At 39.1% G+C, this 25,497-nt stretch overlaps 1 protein-coding gene across 2 annotated transcripts in view; it reads right to left on the bottom strand.

The window, feature by feature from the left end:
- STAG1 (stromal antigen 1) overlaps positions 1 to 20,397 on the bottom strand; it is a 151,121-nt gene extending 130,724 nt beyond the window's left edge. For both annotated transcript variants that reach the window (XM_009887368.1, XM_009887367.1), the window contains exons 1-3: positions 20,369 to 20,397; positions 13,988 to 14,090; positions 3,372 to 3,536 (exon numbers count right to left, since the gene is read on the bottom strand). In XM_009887368.1, coding sequence (XP_009885670.1) covers positions 3,372 to 3,536; positions 13,988 to 14,090; positions 20,369 to 20,397 — 297 coding nt within the window. The remainder of the gene's footprint in view (positions 1 to 3,371; positions 3,537 to 13,987; positions 14,091 to 20,368) is intronic.
- Positions 20,398 to 25,497: the final 5,100 nt, after the last annotated feature.

The raw sequence follows: 25,497 nt of genomic DNA on the forward strand, positions 1-25,497 counted from the left end.
AGGCACAAATCCCCTCTGCACACAAGAAAGTAGAACCCTTCTATGCTTGGTTTGACCAACACAACTTCATTACAGCTAATTGGCCATAATTTACCTACGAAAAATTTTCAGACTGAGGCCTAAACAAAATTTGAGCCCATCGCATGCTCTTTATTTCACTGCCAGCTTAATACCAGGGTCAGAAAACAATGCCTATGAAGACTAAAGCTACAAGCCAGCCTCTGAACTGGGGGCTCGGCTGGAGGAGTGGGGGTTCACCCACACCCTTCACCCCTGCCAGTGTAAGGTCAGGCAGTTTAGCACATGAGAAATGGTGATCTAGTCCGTTCTGCCAACAGAGGTTTAGAGTAGGGAAATATAGCCAATACATTTGTAACCACAAAAACATTCAAGGAAAAAAAAAATAAAATAAAAGAGACAAATGACAAAAAGCAGAAGAGCATCATGTTTGTCTCAGAAAAAAACCCTTAGAGCCTAAAAAAGCTCTATAAACAGTCTTAATGGAGTAACAAAATGTACCCGCAGAAGACATGACCAGCAGGTCATATCACACTTCATACACAAAGTGTTGCCAACAGAAAAACTTCTGAAGCAACAAACTGTAGGAAAGGTTACAGAGCAAATTAAAAAACAGTGACAACAATCCGATACTATGTTAATGTGGGTACCAAAATGATTTATAGAGTTCAAATGAGACTTAACACTGACACAACAAGCACTTCATGATAAAGGCAAAGATTTATACGCGAACAGCAGCTCTGAAGTTACGTATGCTTGAAATGCAAAATATCAACCTAACTGTTTCTCTGGAAGAACCAAACAGCAATAAGCCTGAAAAAGTAAATGAATCCTGTTATGAGAACCAAAATAGAGGACAAACTTAAAAGAAGTGAGAATTGAATTCAGCTACAAACTTCCATGAGTTGGCAACACAAAGACAGAAAAATCTAACAACTAAAATAAATCCTGAGAGCAAACAGCAGGAGCAGATAGATCAGAAATGAAAGCACATGAAGAAAACTCCCATGTAATCTCAGAATATATTAAGTGATTTTTTCTGGGTTTTCATTGCTGGAAGCAAAAAGAGCACTATAGAAAAAAAAAAAAAGGAGATTCATATTACAGGGAAAGAACTAAAAATTCAGAACAAATAGGTTCTGACAAATACAAATATATGGCACGTGTCTGAAAATGGGCAATACTGACAAAAGTGCTAAAATTGGCTACAAAAAACCTGCATTGAAACTACAAAAAACAAAAATGCCAAGCATTCTTAAGTACATCAAAACCCCTAAGCTATTAAATAAAAAGAAAAGTATAAAGACGCTAATAAGTTTGGTTTATAGAACCTTGGTTTCACGTGGGATTATTGTCCAGAAGTGCAAGTTAAAAAATACTAAATTACATTCTAATTGCATCCTCTTTCCCACGAAAGGGTTTCTTTCTTACTTTCTTTCAGAATGTTTTTACCAATAGTAAAATTTTCAAAGGTGCACAAGTGACACATACTCTTGAAATTAGGATTCGTGCTGCTAAATATGGCTCAAGTCAGTTGTGCCTGTTTGCATCCCAGGCTTTCACATAAACTTACCTATTCCTTTACTATTTGTTTATCATTTCTGCACTGCTTAAAACGGGCTTTCTACTTCTTTCTTGTATACGTAGGTTGGGCACATTTTGAGCATGTGCACTCACATGTATATATACACAAATATACAGACACACATCCATCTGTATACGCATATACAAATACTAAGTTTCTCAAAACAACTCCTTTGCATTTGAATTCCAAAGATTTCTTAATACAAACACGCAGACAATTTCTTTTTAGAATTACATTTGCAGAAGACTTATGATGGCATCTCTTTTGAAAGAGACGAAAAGTATCAAAGCCAATTCCACGCACACAGTCATCAAATATCAAAGCAATCACCCATTCCTTTCCATTTGGCTCCTGCAAACATCAATAACTTTAAGACAAACATACTACATAAAGCATACTGTATGCTCTGTACCACAGTAAAAACAGAAAATAGACTCCAGATGTTTCCTCAAACGCTGCCAAAATCAAAATTTGAAAAAGTGTTGAAAACCAAGCGAAGTTGGAAGCCCTGACTTAAAACATGTAGGAAGAAGAGGCACAAGGAATCTGTAGCTTTGTTAAGAGTAAATTTGTTCTGTCTTCACCTACTAGATAAGAAGGGTCAACCCTGAACAACTGTAAATACAGCAACTATGAAGAATAAAAACGCTTATTTTCTTCCTGGTTATTATTTCTTTAAAATTACATCTGAGACCTTCCACAGACTTGAGACTGAGAGAAAATATTCAGCAGCTTTCACTCATTTGGAAGACTAGATTCCTTTGGGAGTTAATTAGACTTAGCTTTTAGCTACACTAAAAGTAACATTGAAAAGGGGACTCAGCCCCTAGTTTTCCTAATTTGTAATTTTCTCATGGTAGCACCACAAAGTCAAAACAAACAAACTGATACTGCATGAGTCCTGTTTTGTTGAAATGCAAAGTAAAAGAAGTTTGCTTAAACATTCTTTCAGCAGGCACAACTGTTGGCTTTGCACTGCACTGGATGAACAGAGTTTTGGGCCCATTGTTTCTCCTTTGAATGCCAATAAACTATAGCTGAAGCGCAACAGCTTACTAAAAGCATACAAGTACTGTCAAAAACAATCATCTATAGAGGTTCTTGATGTGGGATTCATCTGCCCCAACAAATCCTGTATGATCTCTGAAATTCATCAAAACTTAAAGGAGTAAGAAACACTTCCAGAGGCGATTCACTACAACTATCTTAGATATTTATTTTACAATGAAAAATTCGCCTTCAGGATGTGTCCATCTTTGTCCCTCAGACACAGAGGAAATCTAGGCAACTAGTTTAGCCTTCATCTACTGCGCTGGTGGGGACAGCAAGAAGAATGTAAGCTGCAGTGCAAAGAACTCAAAAGTGCTTGTGTCAGCAGGTATTTTTGAAGGAAAAAAAAGCAAACAAAAAAAAGCTTTGGATCTATCACCAATATCATATACTTTTTCCTCATATAAAACTTATTACAGGGTATTCTTTAATGATCTGCTTAATAACAACATGTATTTTCAATTTGGAAGTAATGAACAAAATAATCGAGAATTTGAAATAGACGACTTTCTGACCTGTCTTTTGTCTTTCAGAGGTATATATGACAGTCCTCCCCTCAATCGAAGCATATTCTGTCCCTTACTTTATCATACACAGTCTATTGGACCGATACAGGTTATGAAATAATACAATTGTTTACAAAAGCATGGCTTAGACTGAACTTCTACAGTCAGGATATACTGAATTGTAAAGGTGTTAACACAATTGGTTATTTTACCTGCATAGCACTCTTCCCCAGCTTAACCACCTCAAACAAAGTGACAGGGTCCCCTTCTCCGTTCTGCTGAGGGTGGCCATTAGCTCTTCCACGACTTGTTCCTCTAGCTGCAGATTCGGGACGACCCTTGTCTGCTGGAGACTTCCGAGGTTTCTTAGTGGCAGACTGGGCAAAGAAAACCAGTAGAATGAAAATTTATTATAGCTATACCTGAAATCACTCAATGTATCCTTATAAAATATACATAAATATTACACACACATTTATACACTCACAGATGTGTATACGCACAAGTATCACAGAATAAGCCGGGCTGGAAGGGATCTCAGGAGGTCTCCGCAGCCTGACCTCCTGCTCAAAGCGGGGCCAGCTTTGAAATTCAACCAGGCTGCTTGGGGCTTTATCCAGTCAGGTACACCTATTTTTATTTATCAGTAGTTGTTGAGGAACAACTTTAAAGGCACTATCACATCAAGGTAATAGTGGTGAATTTCCAGTGTTGGAGTGTCCGTTCGCATCAATATCCTTACTAGTCTTATTCAACACAAACAGTGGACAATATGACTAAAACTAGATAAATGGCAGCAAATCGCAGACAGGGCAGCAAAGGTGTTTTAAGTTGACACACAAAATAAACTTCTAGAATAACTAATGATCTTTGGATGACAATATGTTATTAAAAATGCACTAGTCATGGTAACATTCATTTTCTGTATTTTCATTTTTATACAACTTTTATAAGAAACTGTGTACATAAAGAGTCAGCTCTTCAACTCAACTCAAATTAAATCACTAAATTTATACAGCCAGATATAACAGATCATCATAATAGCCCCTTGTTTCACGATTTTATGAGTTAAAACATTTTCCCTGTGAATTTAAATTATTTAATGTAAATTTTCTCTAGATTCTTCAAGCTTATAATCAGGTGGTACAGATCCCACTTGTAGGAAATAATCTAGTGAACAGTTCACTCTGAATTTAAGTCACCTCAGGCCAAAAAAGAAAATTTTCCGGGGAAAATAACATAAGATTCCTGCTTTGATCTTACTTCCATATTCCATTATTTCTCCCTACTATGAGGCAGACAAAAGCAAAAGCTGCCGTTTTCTGCAGAACCAAGAAGCTATTTTGAGGAATTATGTTAAAGAAAACAACACACAAGCAACTCAAAGGTTACATTTAGGACAGTATCCTCACGGTACCATTTACTTGAGTATACTATCAGCCAGTTTCTATTAAAGCTTCCAGTAAAGAAACGAGGTCAACATTTTTGGTTGCACCTTCCAACTGCAGACACACTAAGAATTTTCCTGCAGAGGAAAAGGATCTCATTTCTGGAAGAGAGCTGGTAAAAGACAGTCTAGCTTTCCCCTTACTTTAGAAGGGATCACTGCTGGCGGGGCCAGAGAGCTAAAGAAAAGGGCTAGGTAGGCTGCAGCTGCAACTGCCTCCTGCAAATATTCAATTAAGGACTTGCATACAAGTGCAAGCTGGAAAGCTTAAAATAACGGTACAATCTCTGTGAGAAGTTTTTTGGATAACATCTGCACTTACGATCAGAAGAATAAGCGTTCTCCCTCAATGAATTTTTAAACATGTGCAAAGCTGCCTTTTATCAGCAAGAAAGCTATCAACGCATGAAATGTTTGAGCTCTGCCGAGCTCCAGAGAGACACATGATCACTATTTAATAAAACTGCAAAGAATTAGAACTAAATTGACTCTTTTGAGATATATAATCCATGTGCTTATTCAATCTGGGTGACAGTAAGCCAGAAGCACTTCACCTACAAGTACTGCTAAATGAAAGCAGGAAGGCAAATTGATGCCGTCCGTGGAAGCTAATGTAAGCCCCCTCTGTATGTAACTCGGTTTTTCTCAATGTGCAATTCAAAGGGAGACATTAAACACTGCAAGGATGAAGGAGAAGCAAGCTGGAGATGGACATGAAATGCCCACATCCAAAGATACCTTGTTACTGGAAAGCAAGGAGACATGTCATCTACACTGGCAGGAGTACTATGGATCAGCACGCACACACTCAAAATGAGTAATCACAAGACATGTAAAGGTTCAGTTTAAACTTCACTTTTGTCATATATCCCAGGGAAAGGCGGTGCTTTGACCAAGACCCATTGTTTGAATTATAAGCGTGAGAACATCAGAACATCAATGAGCTCTTGGAAGAGGTACAGAAGTAACCGACAGATGTACTTTTGGCAGAATTGCTGGACAAAGCCAGACGCTTCAAGTCCAAGTAAGTATCTCAATATCCTGGACCTGAATTAACACCAGATACAGTACTGAAAATACTTGAAAATCTATACCAGAGTTTCTCTCTGGTACAGATTTTCTTGTGACGATAAGAACATCTCCCATAGTGGGGAAATCAAGTCTTTCACTTAACAAAAGCCATTCCGCATCCAAACTGGGGTAGCTAAATCCAGGTGCAGGATCTGTATTGAATCCTGCCTCGAGACAAAACAAGCAGACAAAAACACCCTCCACTGAGAAACTGAAGAAAATCCCAAACTAGTACTTTCTAAGTGAGGCAGGGATTAACATTAGCTTCAGGTGGAGAGGTACTAGAGGAAGGGTGTCCACCAGACTTGCACTCCAGAGCACTTCCACCCAGTCGGCATCTGACAGCAAGCGCGAGCTCAATCCCACTCCAGAGTACAAGTATGAAACAAGTCATACGTAGGTCCTCCAGAAACTGCCTGCTACCCTAATTAAGAAGTTTCACAACTGCAAGGCACAGAAGTGAGGAACCGGCGTTATCTTATTCATTAACATACAATATTACATTGCTGTTGTCAGACATTACTCACATGTAGCATCCCTGAATTTACAGCAAACTTTGCAGGCCGTCTTGGCAGATCTGAGCTTCATAGAGGTTCCTACCTCTGAATACAAAGTTGAATACGTAACCCCATCCCAGGATGGAGACATCCAATGCCACTGAAGCAAATGAAGAAAAGCACAGACTGGTACAGCCACAGAAATGCAAAGAGGACTCCTTCATGACAGAGAATATCTGTGGAGTATCTGCAGAGGTAGGGTGCTCTTGGAAGCTGAGTTGCAAAGTCAAGCTACACATCTAAAAATTACGTTTGGCTTTGAGGATGCCAAACAGAGGTAGCCCTGCATCCCAAAAGAGAGAGGCCTGCATTCACAGGAAAGGGTGGTCCTTCAGCTCAACACAAAAAAACCCCGTCCTCTAATGCCATGAAGAGCTTCCACACAGAAACAGCCCTGCTCAAGGATGAGCATGGTTCCAGTAAACCTGTCAGACCATCATTGACAGGTGTAAAAAGTGATGTTTCATAAGATCAGAGTGAATTAGTAGCAAGTCTACTCTTGTGAGGATCCACCAAATGGTCACCAAGATACAGGAAAAACAGGACCCCTGCTTTCTAACAGGAACACTACTAGTAGTTGTTGCTTGCCCCTTTACACCCTTTCAGCCAGAAATTTCCTGCTTCTACCTAAAGCCCCCTTAAATTGACAGTCATGCATGGGTTTTATTTTTTCCTTTCTAAGTGTCAGTCTGTCAGAATCCTGAGGTGGGTAACAACTGGTTGTTTTCCCCACTCAAAACTGACTTTTCTCCTGTTTATAAGAGGAGTCTCTGTAAAGTCACAGAAAACGCAAGCTGGCTAGCACTACTGTATCTAAATATATTCAAAAATCCTTGTAACAATTTCCATAGCACAGGTATCTGCTGCAATGGCAGAGATGACACTGAGGCGAATTAGGACTACGGGAGGGAGGGATCAAGCAGCACAACAAGGTAAGAAAGCTGGAGGCTTTTTACTCACACAGCAAGAACAGTGCTGCTTGGAGCTGTGAGCCTGCAGCCGATAAATCTGTGCTTTGTCCCCCCAGACCCAGGACAGACACTCGGACTGGCGGTGGTGTCAAAACGGACTGAGTTGCCAAATTAAAACAGAAGTTACTAATGATTTTTTCAGATCTGTGTGGCAGATTCAACCGACAACAACTAAGGCTGAGGATTTACACGCACTGGCATTAGGAAATTCAGAAGTTCCAGAATGTGCCCCAGAAGCAACTCTAAAATGGCCACACTGATGGCCACATAGTTTAGCTGTTGCTTCATGGTTTAAACTAAGGCAAGCAGGAAATAAAATACTTACCCTGACTGCAATTAAAATAAAATTATGACAATTCAGAACTTTGTAATAAATCATCTAGATAACACTTTCCCTTTCGTGCCTTTAAAATGATTAGGGGGAAAAAAAGTGACTCGCATTTGTAAAATCAGGTAATAAAGTGAAAGTTAAATCACACACTACAAAAAAAAAAAAAAAAAAACAAGCAGTGAAAGTGGCTTGACATTTTCCATTAACATTCCCCAAGTTGATCTGATGCACTTCACAAAGAAATAAAGACAGTAAAAGTGTTACAGGTCAGTAACTCCACCTAACCCGCTGCTTTAAATGATGGCCTCTGTGTGCATTTACGCCATAAGGAATTTAAAGCAATACCCTATTTCTCAAGACAGCTGGAAGAAGCTTTTTAACCTTCCACTTGAGTAAGACTGAAGAACATGCCTCTCAAAGGCATCGTCATCTTGAGAGGTGTCTGCGTTATAATCTCGTGTTAAGCGGGAGAAGAGTGGTAATGTCTGAGCTCTTTCTGAATGAATCCTGACTAAAAAAAAAGAAGGCTACCGCACACTCCGTAACGTCACCATGGTTATCTAGGGAGAAGTTCTTGGATACAAACGGTCTGTCCTTCGGACTTTTTTCATCATAGAAACAAAGAAGGTTCTCCGTGTTGAAAGCTTCATCCTGCAAATAAAGACAGATGCAGTCCCCCTAACATCCAGTGTGTACAGAGTGGCTTCAGCTGTAGCACAGCCAGTTTAGAAGAAAAAAAAAACCAACAAAAAAAAAACAAAACAAAAACAAGAGTTCTAAAAGTGATCGTAAAGAGCCAAAAGAGCATGCTATAAATGCTTGAATCAATTCTATTCTTCTAGCTGAGGCAATTACTACCAAAAAAAAAAAAAAACAAAACAAAAACAAGAGTTCTAAAAGTGATCGTAAAGAGCCAAAAGAGCATGCTATAAATGCTTGAATCAATTCTATTCTTCTAGCTGAGGCAATTACTACCAAAAAAAAAATAAAAAGGCTATTTCCATAGAAAAATGTAGAATAGATTACATTGTCAAAAATACAAGGACCATCCCATTAAACGGGTAAAAGGAAAACTTCTAATGCCATTAGGATTTCTCCACCAGGAAGCTACAAGTGGTGGGATAGAGAAGTCTTCACATACTGTCTGTATGTGCACTGCATTTCCACGGAACTACAGAAAGACTTACTTCAGCTTTAAGGGACAGACCTAAACCATCAGGCAAGCAAGCTGAAACAGGACACTGATGTAAGTCACACAAAACACAAACCTCAACTACTATGAAAAGAAATTCTTCCAAGAGGATTCCTTCTTACTATTAATCAGGACATGTATGATTTGGAGCTATAAAGAAAACTCAGCTCCCTGCAGTATCTAAGATCCATGCTACAAGACTAAATAAGGCTAAGAGTCTGCTGCAAAATTAAAATTTCTCACATGAATGCAAAGATAAGGTATTGTGCTCTGTCTCCTCCATACAAAATACAAAAAGACCTGAAAGCAAAACTGTACAGCCTGCGCTGGGGACAAAAGTACAGAAGTGCCTTGTTCCACTTTGCCTTAATAGAAGAACCTGAGGAAAGGAGCTGGAGAAAGGTGTGCTGCAGCCCTGAATATGGGATGAGAGACACACCAGCGGCAATCTCAGAATTGCCACCTCTGGAACAGAAAGATGGATGTTTCTTCTTGTCCTTTGAGTCAAAGAGGCTAATCTATCTACTCCTGCTTCAAAGCTGAAATACAGCCAGGGACACCTCTCACTCCCTCAGCTGAGGTTTAAGCCAAGCTATTCTGAGCTCCTGGAAAGGTAAGGCCAGGCAGGTTAAAATAAAGCATGCCAACAACACCAAACAGAGAGCAGACAAAAAGGGACAGACAAATAACTGATCTGAGCCGAGCTCACTAATGCGAAAGCTGCATTGCATCATAAGCCTTTGGGCTTTCAAATCCCCTACCTAGAACAGGAGAGCGCATTCAAACCTACGTATTTCAATAACGCAGGAGACAGAAAAGGCATTTCTGGCCAATGTTACTGAGCAACTTCAACTGTTATAGGTCACTCCTTAAATATACCCCACACAATTCACTAAATACATACCCAGGTGGTATGCTCACAGACAGTATCACATAAACAGATGCGTCAAAATATCCCAGTGACTGGACAGATTCACCTCTCAGCCAGCCATTCCACAGGCATCTGGTCTACAAGACTCAGTGTTTAGAAGGGGACTTGAGCAAGGGGGAGGCCATTGTCAATGCTAGAACAGGACATGGTGCAACTCCCGCTAAATTCACTGCAAGGGTTGGTGAATTCAGGATAAACAGGTTAGTTTCTGAGAGTTATTCTGAAGGACCAATGCACTTAATCTCTGCAAGCTGACCGTATGGTCTACTCAGTCTCCGTACTCATTAGAATAGTCTCTTATAGAAGTGGAGGGGCAACTCGGAAAGCAGCGTTTTCAGGAAGGGAAGGTTCCCAAAAATATTAAGGTTCTCTGTGAACTGAAGACCTATTCACTACAAATGGCCAATTTTCAAATGAGGACCATCTCCTTACAAAAGTCTCAAATTTGCAAAGAAGAATGTCTGTCTTTGGAAAAAAATCTGGAAAATCCTCTAGTAGCAGTCAATCTTTCTAATAAAAGGTCAAGTCCATTCCATAACACTACAGCAGAAACCTATTTCAAATAAATACATACATGCATATATTTGATGGAGTACATTGTGTGCAGCTCTGTAAAAGAAGCATGCAGCTAGACAAAATAGCACAGAAGAGGAAACTCTCCTTCCAAAAGAGGTCAATATGTTTATGGCAGATGTGTTGCTGTAGCTGTGATGGCCTAAGGACATAAGCAAATCAGCATTTGCAGGGAAAGATCCAATCTTATTAGACCATAATATTTTAGCTAGAAAAAAAAAAAAATCACAAAAAATGGAAGAGCCTTTGGGCAGAAAAGCCTTTCTTTACATCTATAACAGAAATGAAAACCATCAAAGCTAAGTATCAGTTGAGAAAACCAGCTCTGAATTTAACTAAATATTTTAACCTGTTTCGCATCTGAGAGTACAGGTAGGTGGTACCTGCGGAGGAAATAAAAATGTTAGCAGATGGAAGAGTGGGGTGAAATGTCAGAGCTGCACCTCCTCTAAGAAACAGGTAATTCACCTGTGGAAAGCAGATGGGTTAGCAACATGGATACGTGAGCAATGTGGAGGAGGAGGGAAAGTGAAATATGACATTTTCAAAACCAAAACCTCAATTACTAAGTCCATGGCTTTTAATATCAAATAATGTTATAAATGTAATTGCTTAGATTAGACTTTCAAAGGTGTGTGCATTTCTCCTCAAGGATACTAGTCACTGAGTGGCATCAATTACAAGGGCAGACTTTGACTGTATCCAAACATACATATTTTGTGAAGTCACCCAAAAAAACTGTAGCAAAACAGCTGAATTTGTGGATGAGGGAGGAGCAATAGATGTCACTTATGTTGACTTTAGCAAGATTTTCAACAGCCTCCCGCAATATTCTTGTATCCAAGTTGGGAAGCTGTGGTCTGGATGGGTAGACAACTAGATGGGAGGACAAGTGGTTGAACTGTTGAGCTCAGAGTATAGCGGGTAATCCTCTACCTGGAGGTTGGTGATGAGGGAGTGCAACAGAAGTCTCACTGGAACACATCCAGTTTCCCCATCTTTGTCAGACAGCCAGAGAGGGTAAAGAGAGTGTGCTGCAGTCAAGTGTGCAGATGACACCAAATTGGCAGAGATGCTGCTTAATGACATCACAGGCAAGACCGCTAGTGACAGCCTGGAGGTCTGGGATAACAGTACACTCAAAATTCAGCATGGACAAAAGCAAAGAGCCGCCCCAGCAGAGGAATAAATCCCTGCACCAACACAGGCCGGACACCAGCTACGCAGAGAACAGCTCTGTGGAAAAGGACCTCGGGGTCTTGGAAGACAGCAAACTGGACATGCGACAGCCACGTGCCTGAGCAGCAAAGGCCGTCAGCACTCTGGGCTGTACAAACAGGAATACAGCAGTCACCAAGGAAAGTGATTATACCCTTTTACTCAGCCCTTCTTAGCCCGTATCTGGAATACCACGTCCAGCTTTGTCCCTCTCACTGCAAGAGAGGTATTCATAAACTAGAACAAGTTCAGCAGAGGGCTACCAACAGGAGGGCTGAGGACACTTCTCCTATGAGGCTTTTTGCAGTGGCGTACAGTGGGAGGACAACTGACAGTAGTAATGAACTGAAGCAAGACAACTGATCTCCTATAAGGGAGAAATTTTTCAAGAAATAAAATGGAAGAGGTTGCTGAAAGAGGCTGAGCAGTCTCCCACCTTGGGGCTTTTCAAGACCAGACTGGAAAAGACCCTCCCGGCGCAATTCCGTGACTGACCAGCATTGTTCCTCTTCTCCAAACCTCTTGCAATCCTAATATACCCTTCATTGAGATTTTGAGGCAGAGGTCGAGAAGGGAAGAGAAACTAGAATTGTGCAAAATATTCCAAATTTTGGCAAACCACACAGTTTTATAAAGGACACAGTATTTGTTTTATTTTCTATTCTCTTCCTCAAAGTTTAAAAACTGGATTTGGGGTTTTTTGACCCCTATTGAGTATTAAGACAATGCTTTCATGGACTCATCTCTGATAACCCTATAGCCTTCCTCCTTAAGCAGCAATGGTCAGATCACAGCCCATCATTTTATGTGCGAAGCAATGGTTGCTTCCTCTGTGTGTTCATCACTTTACGATCATGTACACTTAATGAGCCTGGAGTTGTTCTAAGCATAATGAGCAATTGCTCCTGTAGAAACTTGATAGCAGGAACAGTAGAGTGCTTCAGCAAATATTCCCACAGGAGCTACTAATAAACTCAAAAAGAGGGATAAGAAACGCTTTTTGTAACATTCACCTTTCCTTTTCAGGAATGTGTGGTGGGCACAAAATACCACTAGTGTTGCTTTAAGTTAAATTCCCACACTGACAACCTTCTGGATTAGCAATCAGGTTGCACCACCCTCTTTTTTTATTTTTTATTTTATTAGATCTGCAAAAACTCATAAATTTACTAGCGAGATATTCTTATGATAATTTCGGATTTTGCCCTTTGTTTACAAGTTGCATAAACACATGTCCTCTTCTCTTTACATGTTTCTTTAAAGCTTCCTGTAAAGAAGCTCCATGTTTGTGAGCAAATCCATCCTGCTGACAAAGAATATATGCCATCATAGGCAATACTGTTCAAAAGCTTGCAAAAAGGAAGATGACGTGCCCAGAAAAGCCCAGAATTTTAAATGTTGGCTCCCAAAGTAAGTCCAGAAACTGTGATGCAAATTGAAAACCAATACTACAGAGGAGTTTGCTCCACTTTGGCCAGCATGCTTGAGAGGAACACATGGCTCTGCCCATTCTTACAGCCTCACTAGCCCACGCTTAAAGAGTTAGACTTAGGGTGGAAGGTCTTAGAGTTAAAAAAGAAAAAAATATCTCAGTTTTCTAGTGATATATATATATATATATATATATCGCGTTCATACTGGGGGTGTACTTGTAGACAAACACTAAGAGCAGAATTAAAACTATTAATAACAAAACACACAAGTTCACACCAAAAATCTTATTCCACAGCATGATGTACTTCAAGTGATATAATCAAGAGAACTACATCTGATGACCATGAAAAACTAAAATGAAGAACAAAATGACCACAGAACTTCTTCTGTATTTTCCGGTACATTGGTTATTTTATAGAATAAATGAAAATAAGAGAAAGCCTCCTTAAATACTACATATAATAGAGAATTGTTTCTGTATGTTCCTGTTCATGGGCTAGCAATGGGTGAAGACTACTGAAGAACAGCAAATCTTACAGAACAGACAGCAATATCATTTGCTGCACTATTCCAGAGAATACGTCGAAGCTCCTGATCTATATGGAGCACACAGTGTGTGTCAATTACATGAATTTTTAAGATGTGTTAATAGATCTTCTGAGGCATTTAGATAATACTATGCTGCAACTTTTCCGTTCACATTAAAAGATTATCAGTTACTAAAAGGATGGCTCAAATGTCATTTGCCACTTAAAATCCATTACAACTTTTAAAACAGAAAGTGGTCGTGCTTAGTGAGATGATTCTCATGTCTGGAAGAATGTTGTAATATGACAATAATAACAAAATTGTAATGTTCATGTAAGTAACTAGCGAAAGAAAAATTAATAGCTTTTATGAGCTCATTTTTATGCTCCTTTTTAAACACTCCAAGCATTGTTTGTATACCGATTTGATAAATATTTCATACTACAAGTCTTCATAAAGTTTGACATAGGGCTCATTAAAAGCCTATTTACGTGACCACAAGATGATTAGATGAAAAACAGTTTGCAGTCAATTTTAAATAGATGTATAACAAAACAAAACTAAATTACACATACTGGAGGCCTGCCAGGACGGCCCCTTTTCCTTTTTCCTTTGACTTCTGCTTCTTCAAGCTCACTGCCAGCATCTGAATGTGCAGTCGTTTCATTTGTAGAATCCCTGGGGGGGAAAAACACTAGATAAATTAAAATGATTTGAAATCAACAAGTAATCTATAACTGACTGATTAAATATTTAGTCCTAAGCCAGAAAAAAATAAAAAAAGTCAGCATTAAAAGGCTTGTGACATTTATTCTGCAAACTAAGGAACTAAACGTTGTTAGCCCTGGCAAAAAACCTTACCTTTTTATGGGCTGGAAAGTCATTTTATGGAGTAGAAGTTATTTAAATTAACAGCTTCTTTTGAAACCATGTTACACTTCAAAAACTAGCTACATTAAACAACACATTCTCAATATATCCATCCCACAATGTATTCACTAGTATCAACTTTCTTTTACTCTCAGTAACTACTTCCCAGCTGCTTCCATGCCATGAGATAGCAAACTGGAGTCCAATCCAGCCGCCACATCATTAGAACAGTTACATGAGTTCCCACTAGGGTTAAATCGTCTTTTTAGTCACACTCGAAGACAATAGGATTTTGCAGCTGTTAATAAAGGGAGTGTTAACACTGACCACGAGGCACAAACCAGAAAACTCACTTTGATCTGAAGACATTTAATAATTCTTGCAGTTAGAAAAATGTTTTCACTTGTACAATGAGAAAGCCTGGACGTTGCTCAACAGCTATTAGCAGAGAAGCCCATATTAAATTTAAAGCACTGAAAAATTATAAGACCATACTAAGTAGGGAAAAAACATTACCCCAATTTCCACCTCCTCCCACAAGCCAGGGGCACAGGTACTTCTCTGCCTTCAAAACACACCTGGCTGCTTGAAGAGACTCAGCTTGTAATTGATCTTCTGAGGCATGAGATTTTGCCCACGAAGAGCCCACAAGCAAAACCATACATATTACTGATGCGCTTTATTTTTAGGTCACAAGACTACCAGCGCGTGAGATCTCTGTAAATGATGGGTCAAGCCTAGCTCTAATCACAGATTTCTTCAAACCCAGTATAATTTCCTGGAAGTGAAAGGAGTTAAATTGCTGTAAAACACGTGCAAGGGGAAGGTGAAAATCAGACCTATTCCATTATTTTATACTGCCTCAAATGTAAAAGGTGACATTAGTGATCTGGTTTACAGAAACTGAGAAGCTTCAGCAAGGCAAGATCTACATATATTTTCCACATTGTCTGGGGTTTTATTTTTTTATTTTCTTTTATAAATCAGGAATACTTCACAAATTTGCTGTATCACCAAGAAAGCTATTTTGCAATGCAGAAAGATATAAATATCATCATATCAACCAAGAATGTTCTGATACTTCTCTTTACTGAAATGTCTGTATTGTTCTAGGTCTGCTCTATCCCAAATAGTTCTACAGAACTACGATGAATTTCTAATATTAAAACATTATTTTTCAACCTTTTCCAATTTGCAAGCACAAAACCACCAAGGAGTCCACAGAATTCTTTACAAAAGCTAGAATGCAGTAGAATATAAATGAATACCTTTTTCTGAAAGTAACTTCAATGGATTATCTCTAAATACTGTATACACCCCAGAAAACCAGGCACCCTAGACTAAAGAACATTCAAGTACATTTGAGTTCCCAAATGACACGCTTGTAAAACAGTATCTCTACAAAAAAATGAAAATGCAGCTTTGTCGTGATAAAATTAAAGAGAGGTAGCTTTTTTGCTTCATAAAATATGCAATTTGAAAAACTCAGTATCGAGCTATGAATGCGAAAAAAGAAAAATTGTAAAATGCCTAAAACCAAATAAAAGATACCCTGCAAATATAGTTCAAAATGATGTGGTGAAATAGGGCCACACTAGTGAAAAACAATACAGTGAACACAGCTGAAAACAATGCCTATGCGGATGGACATATCCGGCCTTCACTCAAAGACCAGCTGTCACACTGCAACTCAATTTGAGAAAAATGCATATTGCCTCACAAAGACAGTTGGTCTGTTGTGTTTTTTGTTTTTTTTTTTAATAATTTTTGAACACAGAAGTGAGGCACCCCATAAAAATATCTGCTGCTTTCTATTGCTGTAGAGAAATTAAAGCTCTTATCTCTTGCTCTCTGTAGAAAAAAATAAGCTTCTCTCTGGTCTATACAGATCTTTACTGGAAAAATTTTAGGCATGGTGCAGTCTAAGCAATACCCCCAATTCCTGAGGAAATGCTATAGCTTTGCAAGCTTACAAAACCACACCCCTAATATCATCAGGATAAAGATTTTTCTCTATTAAAACCAGATTCAGCAGTCCTCCTAGGCAAATGGCTCAAACACTTCCCTTGAAACACTAGAGCTATATAAATAAATTAAACTGTACTACTATTTCACATGCATCTAGTCCAGAGAACAGGACTTCGCTACAGCCTCTGCCTGGGTCTAGCAAAACGTACTGAGATTTGTGCATTTAGTTCTGGAAATTTCAATTGCTTCAGAACACTGAATATGGAAGGAGCAGTTTAATTATTAACCACCTTCTCTTCTTTGTCTTAAACCCGATAACCATGCTTCTCTTAATATTTTTCTGGTAAAACTTCTCTGGTTTGCTGGAAACCTTTTGGGAAAGGCTCAATAAATCAGTACTAAGGGTGAGATTCACCTAATTTAAGTTTGAGACACATACAATTCAGAAAACAGAAAACCTTAAAGTGCAACATACCTCAAGCTTACGTCAGCGTCCAAAATTGGTCAGACAGCTTATGGCTTATAAATATTCTTCTCTCTCCACTGAGGGTAACGTGATATAGACAAGCAGCTCAAACATAAATGTTTGCAATTAAACAAGATGAATCTCACCCTAACAATATGTGAGGCAGAGAGAAGATTTATTTCCTGCAAGGAACATATGAAGGTAAGGAGTAAGGGGAAAACACCAGAAAGTAGGTTCCCTTCAATCCTCACATTATTTGGCACAGGGAGACAGGATCAAGGACAACCTACAGTCCCTGACCGATTTAATGTCAAACTAAACATAATTTCAAGCAGCAGGGGATTCTGTCCGAATCATACACCTCCAGCACGAAAAGGCCCCTCCACTACGGCCCTGGGTCCCTTCAGGTGGGGAGGTGGTGCTCCAGGCTTCTGTCAAGGCCTTGCAGCTTCTCTGGGGACACACACACACGCTCCTTTTCTTCTTATTTCTGAACTCAAAGGAGGAGTAAGGCATCTCTTAACTGCCTGCAGTTCTGTCAGGTTTTTAACACTCATTGAGGAGAGCATCTGGCCAGCATCCTTCTCCCTCCTTCCCTACAAAATCTTGCAGAACTGTGAGGAAGTCGTTTATCTGGTGGCAGTCATCCACATCTTAATAGGCCAGAATTATCCTATCCCTATTTTGCGTGTGTGCGACTCGTCACCTGGGGGGAAAACTTGGGCTTAGCCACAATTTATCTCTCCTGAAGCTGTTGGGAAGGAAGATAATCTGGGCCTAAGGAGACCTGCCTCATAGGAAGAGAGGAGAGGTGGCAGTGCCTGAGGCCAAACCTTTCTTCTCTAAGACACCTTTCACATGACAGAGAAATAAGAGAATTTGGCAGAGACCTACAAGGTTGGGGTGAGCATAGTAAAGCAGACAAGTCATAACCCCTTTCAGGTGCTCAAATTTATTCTGCTTTTCTTTCTGGTTTCTGTGGTGGTGAAAGCATCCTAGAAAACCTGCAGTAACTCCAGAATCTCTCCTAAAAACTCCAGGTATCATTTCCAATTTATATTAACTAGTCACTGAAACTAACCATACAATAATAAAGAATTAACACACTATTGGGCAACCCTTTGCCACGTCATGCTTCTGAAGAATATTAGACACAGTAAATTTCACATCTCTGAAAAATACATCAAAACAAATTTACCTTCCATCTACTATTACATAAAGCCCTTGCTATAGAGTTTAATCCACCCACCCCCTTAAAAACACACTACACCAAAAACCTATGATGTTCATGTATCAGATTTTGTAAATAATAACGCTTCTGTAAGTTTTTAATCAGCGTTGCTGAGGTGGCTCGAGGTTCTGGCAGAGATAAATTCAGTAATTGCTACCACCAGACTCAGCCTTGTGAAGAAAAGCATTCATGAAGAAAAATGGCTAAATGCACAGGCTCATGAATCATGGATGAATCAGCTCTCATGGTTGATCTTCAAAATCTAAAGAGGAACATGCCTCACAGCAAATATGAGTCATCCCATTGAGAGAAGACTCATAACACTCAGTCACCCAGGTCAAATACACCAGAGGTTTTTTTTTCTACATCTGAAACACCAATAAGTAAAATCCTGTCTTCACTGCATTTTGAAGTCACTTCTATAAATCCAGAAAGATGAAAGATTTCTCCTTTCATGTTCCCTAAACAGATAAGAACCTGGGAGGGAATATTTGACATGGTCCTAAGCAAAGTACATTAATATATCAAATTGACTTTAGGACCTTTTGTTTAAAGGGGGTAGCCAAAAAGATTAAAAAAACGTTATGAAACAGTAGAAACAAGGAGCAGTAGAGCTGGAAAGAAAATCTTGGCTTTCTCTGTGTGGAACCAGATTGTGGCTTCCCAAATCTAAATGTGTGAAGCTAATACCCCTAACCAAAGATTGCTTCAGGTTCTCTCATCCTTAGCCAGACTCCTTTCTGAAGAAAGTCTGGTTGGGACCTACTAAATTAACGTTTATCACTTTCTTTGATACCTTCTCCATACTAGACTTTACGTTCTGAGGCCTCGGGAGAGCCTCAAAACCTTTACATTCAAGTCCTACTTCCTTTTTTTCTTTTTTTTTTTTTTTTGTTGTAAAAAGACAGACCTCATTTTGTCTATATGTATTACTGACGATGACATCTCAGCAACACTTCGCACAGTGGCACCAAGTGATTCCCAGCTCTACTGGTAAAAACAACATACATGTTTCTTTTCATTTTTTAAAGTTGCATACTATTGGTGGCTCATAGTCATCTTCTGATTAAAGAATATGCCGACATGTTTAATGTCCCTCAGGTTTTTCAGCTGGTGTGCAGAGTTCCTGGATCTATTAACATGCACTTTTTAACCTTAAACTCTGTGCTATTTCATTCACTTCTTAATGCCATCTAGCTTCTTGAACTGGGAACAGGAATATCACTTTCCCACCATTGCCATGACAGAATCTCCCACCTTTTCGTCCTTGGCACGTTTCACGAGCACACTCTCACTTCTTGAATGTGGCACATGCAGAAAAATATGAACCGAGAAAACTTTTTTCCACAACTTCCCTCGAAGCCAACCAGAACCACCCCCAGGGCTGACACTCGCCCCTCAGTGCCACCCATCAGGATCATCCCTTGGGACCAGCCCTGCTGGAGAAGGTGCTGCTGGTGCCCAGGAACAGACTCTCCACGGCTCCTGGGGAGCCCACGCTGGAGCCCTCAGAGGGCCCCAGGAGGAGTGTAGAGGGCAGGGGGGACATAGAGGAGTCAGGAATGAAGGGCTGAAGTTGAACGGGGAAAAAGGGTGGGGGGAGACGGAACACATTTTCGTTTGTGTCTTTGTTTCTCACCATCATCCAAATCTTTTTTAACTGGCAATAAATTGATTTTCCCCAAGTTGAGTCTGTTTTGCCTGTGAGGGCAACTGGCAAGCGATTTCCCTGCCTTTATCTCACCCCATGAGCTTTTTCATCTTGTTTTCTCCCTCTGTCCTGTTGAGGGGAACGAGAGAACAGCTGGGTGGGCGTCTGGCAGCCAGACAAGGTCAACCCACCACTCTAAAAAAAAAGCTCCATTTCGTTCTTGTTTCTAAAATTCCTTTCTTAGTTCTACTTGATTTACTCTCTAGCTCCCCTCATTATAGACTTCCACTGTATTTCTTCCAATAGTTCATTTTACCCAGCTTCAGTGATGTTGCCATTTGTATAAGCCGCTCCTAGTTCCCAGCAAGACTAAAACATGGGAACACCACTTGCTGTCTTCAGTTGTAGAGGCCAACAATAGATACAGCTCATTGTCAGAAAGAGTACACAACTGGAATATACAAGTATGGTCAATTATGACTAAAACCCATTCACATTTCTGAAATCTCACAACATTCAGAGGCATAAAAGCAGCAAAGATTTTATTTTGCTTTTCACAGCAAAGTTCAATCTCCATATGTATAAAGAAGTATCTTTCAGATTAAGTGTTTTATTTTTCACATAGTTTTTCAGCATATGACAAGACAGGAGGCCCAGAACAGTCACAGTAATCCGCGCTTCTCTAAAGCTTTATCTTCACAATCACCTCTCTGTCTACTTCTACCTTTTAAAAGTGAAGATTTCAAATATATAGAGAAACGTATACTCACTGTAGTACTGGCAAATCTGAAGTAATCATTTTTGCAGCACTCTTGAAAGTAAGAGCTACATAGAACTTCTTCTCAAAGTTATTGTAAAACAACTACTTGGAAACCTCTTTCATGAAAAGAATGTCAAAGTCCAGTCTGTAAAAGAGAAAAAAAGTGTTAGATGTGATTCCGAAATAGTCATACATTGAATAAAAAGCACTGTAAACAAAACCGGTCAATTTTGAAGTAGCATCACTATTAAACCACATAAAATTTAGAACAGATATCCCCAGGACAGCTTAATCATATTCTTGCATTCAGTTTTTACAATTCTGTTTAGGCAACTTTATTACTTTTTTTTTTTTTACATTTAGAATAGATAACCCCAGGACAGCTTAATCATATTCTTGCATTCAGTTTTTACAATTCTGTTTAGGCAACTTTATTACTTTTTTTTTTTTTTAATTACACAAAGTATTTCGCATTACCTCCCATATTTGTTTAGAGTAACTCTAAAGTAAAAGCACAAGCAGAACTCTGAGAAAAGTTACATAAACAAGATAAATATATAAGCATAAGCATTCAGAGAATGTGATAAATCTAGATTTAAGGAATTTATTTTCTAGTCACGCAACAGACCAAGCTTGCAAGACAAAAGTTTGGTTTCATGAGAAACAGTGCTGCCTAGTTTTGAATCAAGACAAAATCTGCAGCTAAAAGCTTACAGGTTTTGATTTAGGCACAACAAAACCAGCAAAATTAGTAATATTCCTGATAACATTCCTTTTAACGGAACTACACCTATGCAATCAGACTCACTGGCTCACAAGTTTACGTGACAATCTCAGAGAATAGTGAAGAAGCTGTGCACACGTCTAACTGCAATCGAAAGTATTTTAACCTGATGAAACCAAAGTTTTAAGTTAAACAACAAACTAGACTGCATCTGTGGTAGTACTACACCCACCGGTAACACCTCTTGATCCAAAAGACTAATCGAGGAGTTGACTAATGACAGCAGATGTGACTTTACCATAAAATAATGGCACAATGTGACAGATGCACCGATCTTTGATGTAATAAGACACAGAGCTGCCATCCCATTCTTCCAAAAAATGCAAGTTCTGGAGAAACTAAAATGATTTGCTTCATTTTCCCCTTTAACAGATCCTGGGGTAACAGAAACAGCTGCATGGAGCACTGCAGTTGAGCAATGGCAATGAATACCAAGGACGTAACTGCATGTTTTAAAACATGGGATACTTGAAATCTCTTTTATTTAAATATTTTATTTCTTCTCAATGGCCATTTTTTTCTGTGCTCCACTAGCTTTGCATAAGGCAGCAGGAAAATCAAGCCAGGAAGAGGTAACTAGCACCAAACACAGTATCTAAATAAAACTGTACTGGTATAAGCAAAAGAGTACAACACAAAGCATTATTTTCCATCCTACTATATGCACATCAGTATTTATTTACCAAAACCATAACTGTACAGACTTTTTTGCCTCTGGTTATTCCAGTCCCAAGTAGATTCACAGATGCATGCAACTAGTTATTCCGGTACTTACTGCTTTGTGCTACCAACAGATTTACTTATAGTGTCTCATCAACAAATTTAAACTTTTCACTATATACTGTCATCTAATTGGCCATTTTTTCTACTGTATCATTAGCAAGCCCTTTCGTTGCAAAACAGATGTTAACGAAAGAGAAGTTCGTTTGGAATTCAGTGACCACTCCAGCATTAATGGTTTAAAGGGGGTCATTTTCCATGGCCAATACACCGGGTTGGTGTACAAGCTCTCCAGTTAAACTGTAAGTCGCAAGTCAGTCCAAGTTCTTCATGAACAAATACGTTATATGACATGCTACTTGTGCTATTTCCACAACTTGTTTCCATAAGAGGGTTTCTTCATTAGAAAAACTGGACATTACTCTATTTTAAAGGATGCGATTACTCTTAACAGGGGAAATGACTTGCCCATTCAACAAGTTCAAACAACCATTTCAGACACCTGTAAGAATTCATTATAAACAAGCATAGCATCAGACTGAATTAAGTTTTGAGCTGATCTCCTATGCAAAAAAAATAAAAAGGAATGTTCAGATCGCTGAAATGGAGAGGTTCTCTACAATTGGAACAACATGCACTCCAGTAGGCACAAAAAACTAATATTTAGGTATAACATAAGAAGAATATTTAATGAAATCCTGAAATAGAAGAAAGCTTTCGATTAAGCTTCTGCAAATATTTTTCCATCCTGCCAGGACAATTAGATGTACACATTTTTGTGGTACCTCTCCTTTGTTTAAAACAGAAGAACAAAGTATATTTTTGGTTCACACACAAGCGCTCTCACACACTTGTGTGTGCTACCTAGACCCCAAAGGAAACCCACCCAGCTTGGTCTTTGCATTGTCTAATTCTAACAGGATATTGGGCATCAATCTTACTTTTCAGGAGAGCTTTCAAAAGAAGTTCAAGGAAAATTTATATGTGTTTCATGTGAGATATTTTGCACAGATGTTTAAGGCATCCTGCACAACTGTTATGTGGAATTTTTTTTTTAATTTTTCTTTTTTAACCTAGCTATCACCCTTCCCAACTGCTGTGCGTGCTCAGATCTAGCAACCAGCAGCACACAACTGCTCTGGGGAAGTGCTTTCACACACAATGAAAAGTGTACTTGCTCAGAGATAACTTGTTTGAAAAGCAAAGTCCTGGCCTAAAAGAAATTATGGAGTGAAGGATATAAAGAGCCAGAAAGAGAAGAAGGGAGCTGTTTCATTCAGAGGGGACTGAAGAACCAAGGAAGCTGGACCCGCAGCCTTGACGTGGCGGTAGTAACAACCTGACTCCCAGGGAACTGCAAGGTCCTGCCTGTGGTATTTTCTCACATATTTCTCATACTTTCCCTATGCTAAACAGAAAACTGCAAAACAGTGCTGGAAAAAAAAAAATTAATCCATCTGTATGTAGTCAGGTCCAGACTGGACCAGCTAGAAGATGACAAAGTTGCCCTTCTACTGTCTTCTGTTAATAGAGGCACTTGACATGGGTGAAACCAAAGCGTGCTGAAACATAAGATCTGTCAATGCTGACAAGCAAGAAAATGAACAGCTGGGAGCCAGAAGCCCAAAAAGAAAAGGCACAATCCTGCACATTTTGTGGCACTGACCAGAAGCAGTCTTACGCTGTATGGAATAAGGCCTCCCCGTTACACAGTCCATGTCATCCATCTCCCTCACACGCGTCCAACACGGTCCCGCTGGCTGCGATGCTCTGGATGCTAACTCCTTCTGCCTCAGCACAGACACTCAGCTGAAGGTTGGAAATCTGTAAGAGCCTTGGGATAACTGCCTTGCAACTTCCCTCAACAGGAACATTCCTCTATGCTCACAGAAACACTGCCACTTGCTTCCAAAATTCAGTCTTAAATTATCACCCACATTGCTTAGGATTGGTTTGGAAACAAAATAAGGCACTATAGTAACTAATGAAAAGCTCTATGTGCTTGGAACAGCATTCTCAATTTAGTCGTGCAATTAAATTAGGTTTGACAACTGTGGAAAAATCATTGATCCTTATGGACTACACAAATGTGAACCTTGACATTTTTTCTGGTTTTAATAAAAGAGACACCTGCTTCTTAAAGATGATGTTCTTACAAACGGGAAAATCAAATCCTTTCTGTCTCATTCAACTTGAGAATAAAGCCATTGATAAAAAATCCTGAAAGCATGAGACAGATTCCCATTTTGTCACCTCTATCCTGGGAAAGAAAAGCGGGATGAGGAACACTTCATACTTTTGCATTTTGGATTATTTAAACTATAACAAGCACAATATAGTTGAACACATCCTTTAAATTGCAGTCAACTGCTTTTATCTAGGAGTTTAAAAAAAAAATCTGATGTTTTCATTCAATCCCAATTATAATGACCTTAGCATGTTTGCAGCTTTTTTAACCTGCACATCTGTATTTTAAGATGACACAAATTGTTGCTGGCATAGTTAAAAATGTCCTGTAGAAAAATATAAAGCAAGCAGTAAGAAGAGACTATTCAGTTGCAACATACAATGGGAAAACAAGTAAGTGTTCCTCTTTTTTGCTTCTATTTTTTTAACCATGCACAATAAGCAGGGCAGACATAATTATATAATGGCAGACCATTATATAAAACGGCTTCTAAAAAAAAAAATTAAAAAGCCTGTTCTAGTAAGTCATCGGTTTTATGATAGTTTTTCTTCAGCAAGTATCTCATAATGAGCTTGGCTTTAAGACAGGCTCTACAATTCTACAACAATACATCTGATACAGATGTATCAATGTATCAATATTTTCTGTAGTTTCTACTAACACGAAAAGCTATCTATGTTTTTTTGCAGTCTTTAGATTGTTTATTTGCCTCTCTGGTGCTGAAGTGACCTACCTATTTTAGCCAAACAATGAACAAACAGATCGACATGAACCCTGAAACCTGACAGAGTTGTTCCAAGCAACCATCTGGCAGCAACAACCAAACCAAGTTCCACCAACCTTATTATAATAGGTACCTACACCTTATAAAGCTGAACCCAAATTTTAAAACAAAACAAAAAACCCACAACAAACCAAAACCCCAACTAGTAGATTTAGCAATGAGTTACATCACTGTTAATTCCATTGCCTAGAAGATATCCAAGCTAAAAGATAACTGGTTTTCAGAAGACAACTGGTATTTGACTGACTCCTAAGCAAAATCCTTTCGTTATCATCTGAGTGACCTTGTCCCACCCGAGTGCAGAATATATTCCAACAATGGCTCACGCTAGCGGAGCAATATCTTCTACTACTTAATTGGTAATGCCTTTACACCATAACTTCATTTTCGATTTTAAATTACTTTGCTTTCTCCCTCACTGCTCCCTGCTACGTCTTTTGTTGCAAGTTGAAGATTGTTAATCAGCAGTACATTTCTCCATCCCATGAAGGCCCAACGGAGATTTGAGAACTCCAAACGTACTGCCTGTGCAGACAAGAAGCCAGAATACATGATGGTGTGCCGTGCTGTTGCACAGCACTATAAAACAAGACATGTAAAACTCAAGTTTTTCATATTCAGCTTAGAGACGAGATCTGTCCCCTCAATATTCTTGCTCAACAA

The sequence above is a fragment of the Charadrius vociferus genome, unplaced genomic scaffold, assembly GCF_000708025.1.
Source record: "Charadrius vociferus isolate BGI_N301 unplaced genomic scaffold, ASM70802v2 scaffold406, whole genome shotgun sequence".
NCBI classification, from domain to species: Eukaryota; Metazoa; Chordata; class Aves; order Charadriiformes; family Charadriidae; genus Charadrius; species Charadrius vociferus.